Here is an 11,251-nt window from a genome sequence, read left to right on the forward strand (position 1 = left end):
AGATAGATAGATAGATAGATAGATAGATAGATAGATAGATAGATAGATAGATAGATTTATGTCATACATGAGGCCAAAGACTTTAAAAAGGTCTTTGGTATGGAAATGTGCTCAAAACTTCACCAAGTTACCAGTTAGTCACTGAACATCAACTGTTTATTTATTATTTGGACATATGCTGAACATGTTGGCATCTGGCCAAAATGAACATTATGATATTTTCCATAATGTCATGTAAATATCATTCTTTCCTTGAGTTAATGAAAACATCACTGAGATCTCCTAACTACAATGGTAATTAATAAATGATGTTAAACATTACAGCTAAAAGCTTCCATTTGCTAATTAATATGCATTTGTTGGATGGTTTACCTACTGAAACAGTAGAAATAACTGAACAAATAACTTGTTAAATGTTTAATTTTATAATTTGCAGTAAGTACCTTCAATCTATGTGGGTTTTAGTAATCTGTCTGTTCTGGTCTGAAATGAATGGCTCTGGGCTTTCTTCAAAGTTCGTGTTTCAATGAAACTACGAGCAACAAGAATGTGGATCAGAGTTTGAGAGTTAAACCCGTGTTTATTTCTGACAAAGGTTGAACTGAGAGTTTCGGTGCTGAGATGTGTTATATTACTCTTTTTTTTAGAGAAAAGTGTGAAACAAAATGTTGGCACTGAAATGAACTGAAACTTGCTCAACCTCTGCTTTCACTATGACCGACCCCTTCCATTTTCACTTTGAAGTAAATCTTAGCAGCTTTATTTATCTTTTTACTTATTCTAGCTCACATTTAGACAGTTTGCCTCACTGTTTTGACCCAAACAGGCAACCAAGCAACAGAGTAAATGTAGAGCTGTTAACATAAATGAGACTCGGGTATTTCTTATGATTGAGCTGTTGGAGTTGTGGACAACACTGAAACCAGCCCTTTAGCTGTGTAGAGGGGTGTGTTGTGTGGAAGTGCTTGATATAAATCAGAGGAGAATTAGCCTGTGCCCTAACTGCACCACACTGTATTTTATCTGAATGATGAGTGTGAGTCACTTCATCTATAAGTGGCTTTAAAATGTTGCTTCCTCTGCAGCCATTTGGCCTAAAGTGTTCTTCCGATATTGCACAGGTTCCTCAGTTTTCAGGCTAAGTAAGCTTTTTTTTACAGAATTGTTGAGGAGGCAGCGTGAGCAGCTCTGCTCAGACACAACTGATGGAACTGAGTCACTGGGCTGTGGAAATTCAGACAGCACTGGTTAGTAATCTGTATAAGAAATGAAGCAAAAGTTAAAACCCTTTCTGTCTCCGTCTTATTTAGGGTCTGATCTCCCACAGTTTCGAAGATCTCATTATTTCCCACAAAACACTAAAAATTATAGGTGAGTAAAAAAACCCACAAGAAATAAAAGTAGGATTTCTAGAAGAAGTGCACAATCTCCAGCTTCCAGCCTAAAAATCGGTCAACACAGCAGCTCGGAACAATGATCCTTGACCCACATTTGTTGCACTTGTTCATTTCTGTCGACCTGCCACTTTAACATCCTACAGGGACATGAGTGTTTGTGTCCCAAAGATAGAAAAGCCACGACCACATGATTATAGAGCTCTGAGGGTGTTTCCCCAACTGGAAAACCACAGTATTCTCTTTCCTTTTTTCTGAGCAGTTAAATACTTAGTGAAGCAGGATTAGTTGTGTGGAGGTAAGGTTTGAACAGCCAGACTCATCTGACAAATTCTGCAAGAACCCAGACATGTGGCACGCATATTTCCAGGTTGTATGATGTAACATTCTCCTCTGTTTCTCTGCATAAGTTGCATCAATCTCTCTGGTACCAGCACATATTCTGTTTAGCTTGCATATTATCTTCAGTCAAGAGCCAGACATTCTTGTCTCGCTGATGAAAGTGGATCACTGGACGGAAAGCCTCCCTGACAGTTACAGGATATAATCTTCCTAATGTTTTGTGACATTAAGTCCATCCTGTTTAATTCTGCTCCACACACGAGTTCCAAAAGCAAATGTCTAATAAAAGTAACAATATTTGAAGGAATACACATCGCCTGCCAAATTGCATTGTTCTAAACAAAGCTCTCCTGAAACCGGTTCTTTTGCGTTTGTTAGGTCAATTAGCTCTGGCAGCCATTTTGAATTAAGCTGAATTCAAAAGTTAATCAGTTGTAGATGTATATCCAGTAATTACTTTCAGAAAGTGTCACTAAAATCTGGTTTGTGAGATATTTTTATAACAAACACAGGCAATTACATGATCGCCCCTCTTTCATGATGCCAATTAATTCCACAGTTAAGCACATTTTGAATAATATTTTGAATAGTAATTATGACCAAGTATTCCCATAATAAAAAGCAGATTTTAAAATGTTCTCACAGCTTTATAAATAAAAAGAAAAGCTTTATGAAGGCAGTAATAAATACAAACAAATGGTGCATGACTGAGTTTCTGACAGAATTTATTACTTCTTTTCTTTATTGTACCAACACAATATGACATATGAATTACTCAAATATCATAAGGAAATACAGATAATGTGAAACAGATATGGAAAAAAAGGAAAAACATTTTCACTCAGACTTTTGGAGTTAATATAGTTTTTGTGAATATTGTTTAATGTCCCAAAGACTTGATCAGGTTTACAGAAAAAATACAAACAATACGCAAACAAATAACTAAAACACAAGTTACAAAGGTGTAATAAAACATGTCAAATAATAACAAAAAGGATTCTTTAAGCAATTTGTATTTTCTAGTGTAAACAGGAAAATCAGATTTTGATCAAATTCTCTGAAATACCACAAAACCTCAAACCAATAAATTTAGAACAACAAAAAGAAAACTAAAGTATTTGTGCACAAAAAAAAAAAAAGATAAAAACCCCCCAGATTTTTGAGAAGAACCAAGATCAACACTGTCAAAGCTGCAACACAAGAAGAGTCGCTTCAAAAAAGAGATGAGTTTTATTCTGGTTTCTGTTTGTTCAGTGAGGGTTGTAACAGGAAGTCAGTGCATTAATGTCAGCACCAGCACAATAATCTCAGCTTGACTGTAAAAACAAACATGTTTCCAACCAGAATCAGAAATTTAGAGAGGTGTAAGAAAATGGTTGTACAACAAACCAAAGTGTCCCAATTTAACCAAGAGACACGGGTTTGATCTGGGAGAAATGAAGCCAAAGTTACATTTTATTTATTAAATTAAACTGAACTGATTTTTTAAAATTATATTTAAGAAGATTAGCATGCGATACAATTCAAAGGATTGTTTGTTTTTTATAAAGTAGGACTGTGTGGAGTACCTATAAGAAGTCAGTATCTTACATACAGCAGGAGTTAATTTGTCCCTTCACCACTTCTGCAGTAGATTAAATGATCAACATTCAGATGGGAACCAAGTCGAGCACAAAAAGACCCAAAGAAAGTCCAGATCAAGCCGGAGCCGCAGACAGGCTAAAACCTACTCAGGACAGAGTCTATAGAGGAGCAACATTTAACCAGCTAGAACAACTGTAACTCAAAGATTTTCTACAAGTTCAAATGTTGTGATAAATGTTTTTACACCTCATCACTTCTGCACGAACACTTCCTGCTGCCGATCAACCGAGTTCATCAGAACTTCTTCAGGTTCTCTGTATAATTTGGCTCATGCAGCCATTGTCTTATCGCCACAGAAAAAAAGCAGCTTTGTTTTTATAAACATCAGTATTTTACTGTCTTGTAATTGTTGTTTTCAGAACAGAACGGTGAAAGACGAGTCCCAGCTGGTACTGCACGTAGTAACAACAAAGTTGTTCTGTCAAAAAAATACTAACAGAGAAAACAATCTTATGCAAATGTGATGAGCTGTATCAATTTAACATTTGAGTCAGTTTAACCCAGTGTTTGAGCAGAAAACTCGACCCATTACGTTGGCTCAAACTGACAACCCAACCCTGCGAAGTTAAAGCCACACAGGGTGGGCTCGGTTCAAATATGACCCAGTGCTGGGTTCCAAAGAGGACTGTTTTTAACCCATCAGTTTTTAGTGTGCACTGTCCCCTGCAGGTAAGATACTGACCACTCTTAAGTACTCCATACGAGCCTAAATATGTCTAAAAACAAGGCACATGTTGTGTTATCTTTCATTGGTCAGGCTGAGGAGCATGGCAGCAGCAGACTGCTATAATGGGCTCAAACTGAGATGGAGAATCTTTCCTGGGTTCTTCAGGATCTGGACCTTTAAGCAGAGTGAACGCAGACGTAGAAGTTCTTGTGCTCCTCCCAGTAGTGAAGCTCGTCCTTGAAGCTCCAGGAGCAGGCCAGGTCTTTGCTGGTTTTGACTGTGTGGACCACACAGTCACCGGGTAACTCCTGAAACAGAGTCTCTGCTACACCCACCACCGTCAGCTTCTTCTGACTCTGGATCAGCTGCTGGATGTGACTTTTATTCACAGGCTCGGGGGAGGAGCTGTACGACACCCAGACGTTTAATTTCTCATCCGATGTGGGCACCTGGAAGCGACTCCTCCCTGTGGAGCAGTGGTAATCCTTCTTGTTGGCAAACAAGGATGTAGGAGGCTTGAATATGCGCACAGACCAGCCCACCCAGTCGTACTTCTTCTTAAGCTTCTCGATGATAGCGTCGGCTAGCTGCTGGTTGGTTTGGCCTCCCTGGTCTTGAACGAGTCGTTTAGAATCCAGCTCAGCTTGCTTGGGGAAGCTGACGATGCAGTCTTCAATGACAGCGTTCATTTTATCCTGGACAGTCTTCATCTTCTCCCCCCACTCTTTCAGAAGGGCGTCCTCTTCGTCATAGCCTTTTAGAGCAGCGTGGCCCAACAGCGCAATGATCCCAATGCAGAAGAGTTTCTTTAGCCGAGAACAGAAGTCCTCCATCGGCCGGCGACTTTTCTCCTCGCAGTTCAGGATGACCTCGAGCACAGATTCCCCGAAGAAGTTGTCTCCTGTCACAGCATTGTAGAGGATGGTGAGGTTTTTGTCTGCATCAGTTTTGGCAAAATGCTCCAAGAAAACCTTCTTCTTGACCTCCCTGAACTTAGGTTTGGCATTGAGGATATCCATGTACTTCCTGAACTGGTTTGTGATGTTTTCTTCCACCGAGAAATACGCAACGTTGACTCCGTTCTTCTTGATCTCGTCGTTGATCCTCTGAATCTCCTCAGAGACCACCTCCAGACGCTCACGGACCTTCTGAAACTGCTCCTTCATGAAGGCGGCCTCCTTGCTCTCCACGTTGTCCAGAGCCAGTTTGACAATCGGAGCAGCGATAGCAAAAACAGGGAAGAGGTCGCCAGCGATGCTGGCCACCACTTCAGCTCCCTGCTCAAAGACCTCCATCACAGTCTCCACCAAGTCCTTCTTCTCTGCCACCATCTTCTGCAGCGGGTTCTCCATCGTCGCTGATGTACTTTTCCAACTGATTCTACCAGGAGAACAAAAACAGCAACTTTCTCAATGAAAAAAGTCAAACAAACATTCTTGGAAATGCTCAGTAAAAACAAAAGCAGAGGTATAAAATACTTCAGTTCTGGTACTTACAGTTCTGTAGAGGTGTTACTGGACTGCGCCTGCTCCCTCAATCTTCTTACAAAACAGCAAAAGCTGATAAGGAAAGAGAGAAACACCCATGTGAGCTTCGATGAAGGCTGCCGGTCACACCCAGTGAGCCAAGAGTCAACAAGACCGGAGAATTCAGCAGTGATGCAAGACCAGTTTCTGTGTTATTCTAAGGACCACCGTTGGGTAATAAAGACTATAACAGGAGGGGCTGCAGATCGTTTAACACGTGAATTAAGAAAGAATAACAACAGAACAAGACAGTCCCCGTTTCTCTACAGCACATGAGCCAAACTCTCCTGCATGTCTGAGATGTGTTCTTGCTTTAAAACACCTTATTTAAATGAATACTTGTGGACGTGCTTCTGGGGAACTTGATGATTTGCTGAGAAGGTGATTAAACTGTTTGAATCAGGTGTGTCGGAGCAGAAAAACCTACAACTTTCAGGAGAATATCAGCACAACAACCAGGTCTGTGCCTGGCCTCCGTGATCTCATACGCTCGCTACAGAAAACATGCAGTGACAGCACACATTAACCAATAATCATCTGATTACATTTAAATGAAACCAAGCATTAGTGGGATTTTTTTAAACTTATCTAAATTAAAAACCCAAAACGAACGTGACTCAAAGTGCCACATTTATTCACCTATTTTAATAGTTTTTATTCTGCAGTTTGCTTCCCTGTCCAGTGCAAGGGTTTAAAGCAGAAGTTCCCAAACTTTTCAACATTAAATCTAATAAATTCCCATGGGGGGGGGAGACTTGTAACTCTCACTATGCCAGTTGAAATGAAATATACAAATAATATTAGAACATAAATTGAATGTTCATTGAGTGTAATGATAATAAACAAAACCAGCCCCATCAACCAAAGTGCTGCTTCCATTTATCTCTTGCAACAATTATAGTAAAAACATGCTTTTATCCATCACTTTTCAATTTAATTTAATTTGTAGAGACCATCTGAAGACGTCCCATTAGGTGTTTAATGCTTCAGAGTGGGGTTCCCAACCTGCACTTTAGGAACCACTGGTTTAAAATCTATAACTGTTACTGTCTGTGTTTTCTGAGAGCAGGTCATGGAGGTAACAGGTCCAGGATGGAAACCCAGACCTCTCTGGGGTTTTCCCAGGCTAGAAAGGATACAGAATCCCTCAGTGAGCTCTGAGTCTACAGTAAGGTCTCCTCGCAGTGGGACATGCCCGAAAAAACAGATTCATTTATTCTGATATATTGGCAACAATCTCACCTGATCCGTTAGTGCTCAGAGTACGAGATGAGGACAACTCTCAACTACTACCACCCCAAGTTTTACCTCAGTGTCTGTGAATTTAACTAGGCTGTAACTATTTTTGGGTTTGCTGCAGTCGATTAGCTGTGGCCGACATCTTGAATCGTGTTGACTCCAAATGTTAAACGATGTAGATGTACATCCAGTGATTGCTATATGACAATTAAAAAACCATCCACTGGTTTATGACACTGACAGACACACAGACCTAGGTGATAATAAGTTCCTGACTTCTGAAAGTAGCCAACATGCAGCTGTTTATACGAAGTCTCCGAGTGGAGATGGAAAGTCTGCACTTAGAGAGCGGCTCTGACTTCATCCCGTACATGTTCAGACTTGTCCCTCTGCAAACCTGGAGATAATAAATCTGTGTGGAAATCTGAAACTAAATTACGGCGGAGAAGGGTATTACCCTGCATCCACATTCCAGTTCCACAACCTCCCTCTCAGCCGTCACGTGTTCCAGTTCAGGTTCTGCCAGTTTCTGAGGCCAGAGAACAAAGTGCTGAGCTTCTTCTTCAGAATCAGAACCAGAGCAGCAGGCGTGGGAAGAGGCTAAACTCGCTGGACGAGGGCGCACTTTCCAGCAAAACCACAGGAACAAGATGGGACAATGGAAAATAAACGGCCAGCTGGTTTGTCTCTGATGTCGGCTCACTCCTGGGATTTATTAAACAAGATCTCAGATATGTCTCACAGCTCTTTCAGACACGAAGAAGACACATCCTCATGATGTTTACAGTCCAACAAAGACATAAACATCTAAACATGTCAGATAGGTTCTAAAATAATTTTAAAAAAATTATGAAACTGTTTTGTTTTTGTCCTTTTGTTTTCAGATTCTTGCTGATAAAATGAAAACAAAGAGTTTTTAAGCTTTAATAAATACAGACACCATCAGCTGAGCCTTGTTTCTGTCTACAAGCTAAACTACGCTAAGCTAAGCTAAGCTAAGCTAACAGGGTAATGGATGTAGCTTCAGATCATTTGATGCTTTCTGTTCCATTTGAACTCAAAACGTTTAAATTTCAGAGATCCAATCAGCAGAAATGTCTCATGAAATAAATTTCAAACCTAATCAATCATAATTAGGTCATTTTCTGTGCATAAAAAGTGGTAATTTCTGCTGCAACAAACTTAATTATCACTTACTTCAGTTTGTGTTTCAACAAATGAGTCCCACACATAAAACTGCTCCACCTCCACCAGTAAACATGTTTGTATGAGCAAAATACAACAATACTGGACCAAAAGATGTAGTTTGCCTTCATGAGACAAGAACTGATGCACTAGCACCAAATTACTAATTTTATTTGACAAAAAAGCAGCAATAAACAGATTTTGCTGCTCTGATGAGTCCTTACAGAGCTGCAGACAAGAACGAAAAGAAGTAAAATGAGAGAAAGGTTTGGATTTGTTTTGGGTTTTTTTTATTTGCTGGGAGATGAATAAATTAGTCAGATAAGAACAAATAATCATTTTTAACTTCTTTTAAAGAGTCATGTTTTATACAACAGCTTTACTCTTTTCAGCTTGTATTGCTATAAAACTCAGCTATGACCAGTTAATTCAACATATTTTCTTTCTGATTTGAAACTGGAACAAACTAAAAAAATGAATCAAAACCAAATGGACCCCAGAAAAATTTAATTTGTCTTTAAAATTTGAGGGTTTTGCGTGTCATCTATAAAGTTCTTAAAACTACATAAGAAAAGTAGCTGAAATTAACAAAACCTCCTTGTAATAACTGAAAACGACAGCAGGAAATTCCAGCAGGAAGCAGAACATTTATATTAACCTTATCTCATTCAATACGACCTTTCTAAAAATGGGACATGTGAACATTTCCTTCCCAGGATCCTGTGAGTTATGTAACTGAAGTCTAAGTGCATGAAGCACATCTACTCAGACATTTCAAACCTAAAAGTGCTCAAAGAAATCACATTTTCAGAAACAGGAGCAGCAGCTGCTGCGTATCGACGAGTTTAACAGTCAAATCCAATAAAACCTTTTCCTGATCAGGGGTCCTATTTTAGCCATCACACTTCAGAAGGACAGCTTGTACTTTTCATTCTGCAGGTAAATCTAACAGCTTCACTTATCTTCTGATAAACCAATGTTGTGTTGACCCAATTATTAATTCATGATTTGCAGCAGGCAGAACCACTCTGGGTGAATCGAAGGAAAGAGTCCAGCTTGGCAGCCATTGGCCATGCAAAAAACATTAAATATTAGGGCTCTTGTTTAGTTTTTGTTTGATCACAGCTGGTGGTGAAGTTGTTGAATAGCTACATGTTGTTCAGGACTATTTCTTGATATTAATGCTGCTCCAGGGATCCATTAAAGTTTTCTTGACGTGACTTAAAGTTCAACTGGGCTGTTCATGTGGCAAACCAGGAGGCTGTTTGCACAAAATGTCTGCAATTCTAAAACGTCTGTTTCCAATTTCACAAGTGCACTTTGTTGATGAAGATATGCCGCCACATCTGTGGATACATTTGATCGACTGGTACTGGCTCACATCTGTACAAGCCTCCAAAACGTTCAAATATGGATTCAGAGATGCCAAAAAACTACAAATAAAGAAGAAACATGCTCCATGCAAAGAACATCTAGGCAAAAACCCACATCAGAATCAAAGTTTACAACATTTCCAATATTCTATCTAAATAGTTTAACAGTTTTGCTTGGACAAAGGCCGCTAAGCTGGACTTTTTACTCCAGTTAGACCAGCATGGGTCCAGTTGGTGCACAAGATGGGATCGTTAGGCTCTGTTACCAGCAGCACGTCACAAAGACACGACGTGTTCCCATTTCTTTACATGAATCCATTACAAAATACCTGGATCAAGACTTGAATTCACTACTGGCAATGTTTAGAACATCTGCTGAATATCTTTACCTTATAATAAACAGAAACATCAAATTAAAGGTCTAGAATTCCTCAAAGGAGTTTTATATTATTATATTCATGCCAGTTTTAGATCACTGGCTCCCAAACCTTTTAGATTTGTGATTTGTGACACCATCTACTGCTGATTCAAATGTACAAAAACTGCTAATAACCCAATCATACATGAGCTTAATGACTGATTTTATCCTCTGTAACATTTATGGTGAACATATAAGATGTATAATCATATATATAATCATTTGTAAATGTAAATTAATATCTGGAGATTATCTAAGGACCTCCACCTGCTGTTTCATGACCCGCATTGGGGTCTCGACCCAACAGTTGGGAACCACTGTTTTAGACTAAAATCATCTTATTTGTTGTGAATCCCTTCCAGCTTGACCCCCTTAAAAAGTTCACTGAGTTACAGCCATGTTTGTGTTTTCTAAGGTCAGTTGGCTGGGGCGGCCATCTTTAAACGGGTCCGTCCAGTTGATGTTGATGTGTGCTCAGCTCTCAGAAGGAGCCTTGGGGAGAAGTCTCAGCTACTACCGCATCTGTAAAACTGAGTTGGAGACATCTGGGTTGTCTGTGGCAGCCATTTTCCTCCAGTGGTTCATGCTCAAAGACAGTACATGATCGCCCGCCCGGTTGGAGGCAGTTTCTCGGAGCACTCTGTTAATGCGTCCTGTTAATGTAAAACCTATCGATCAGGCTGTAACTGGACCACTTCCCAGCCTGAGGCCAGAAACAAACAAACCACAACATGTTTAACACCAGGGCCAGCTCCGAGGACAGGACAGGACAGGACAGGACAGGACAGTCCAACACTTCCGGACAGCTCCAGACCAACGCCCAGAAAACTTTATTATCCCCGATCAAACCGAAAAACTTTCTGATCACGCTGCTTATCGCCCATTTCCCCTGAAAACACGAAGACACGTTGATGAAACACCGACTTTAACCGAACAGACGCGGTTTTTCCTACCGGGGCTCGGGTCGATTATATAACGAGGAGCGAAGGAATCGATTATTTCCGGATCGACGAGTCAAACCACGAACCACGCTGTGGTTTTAAAGTGTCCACATCCAAACATTTCGATCAGAAACGGACTCACCTTGGTAAAGTTTGCGGAAGGAATCTAAACTCCCGTCTGTTTGTCTTCCTGTTGGTCACGTGACCGGGTTCCAGCTGAGAGGCGCACCCAGATCAGCCTCAGCTGGTTTCATTAAAAACACATGTGAGGGTCAAAAGATGACTGGTTTCACCTTTAAACAGGGGGGGTTCGGCCTAAAGAGATAATCCGGCCATTTTGAGGTAGAGTTTGGGGTAAAATATGTGAAGAATTAATATCTGATCAACAGTAGACAGCATTAAAAGTCTGCTGGACACCTTCCATTTTAAGTCCTGCAGTCAGAACTACATCACTCCCCAGAGTCACAAATATATCGACTGCTCTGTTTTCTACGGTGGCCCTGAAGTGCAAACCACATCAAC

The 11,251-nt window shown here is 40.2% G+C and overlaps 1 protein-coding gene across 2 annotated transcripts; it reads right to left on the reverse strand.

Moving 5' to 3' along the window:
* Positions 1-2,444: 2,444 nt before the first annotated feature.
* rpz4 (rapunzel 4) lies at positions 2,445-11,018 on the reverse strand. Of its 2 annotated transcripts, none has more exons than XM_017437917.3 (3): positions 10,872-11,018; positions 5,544-5,606; positions 2,445-5,427 (listed from the first exon to the last, which is right to left on the reverse strand). In XM_017437917.3, the coding sequence occupies exon 3, from the start codon at positions 5,397-5,399 to the stop codon at positions 4,224-4,226; it is 1,176 nt and encodes a 391-aa protein (XP_017293406.1). In that variant the 5' UTR covers positions 5,400-5,427; positions 5,544-5,606; positions 10,872-11,018; the 3' UTR covers positions 2,445-4,223. The 2 variants fall into 2 exon arrangements, with proteins under 2 accessions (XP_017293406.1, XP_024866808.1); XM_025011040.2 differs by having other exon boundaries at positions 10,742-10,872.
* Between the last annotated feature and the right edge of the window lie 233 nt (positions 11,019-11,251).

Source organism: Kryptolebias marmoratus, linkage group LG16 (assembly GCF_001649575.2).
Source record: "Kryptolebias marmoratus isolate JLee-2015 linkage group LG16, ASM164957v2, whole genome shotgun sequence".
NCBI classification, from domain to species: domain Eukaryota; kingdom Metazoa; phylum Chordata; class Actinopteri; order Cyprinodontiformes; family Rivulidae; genus Kryptolebias; species Kryptolebias marmoratus.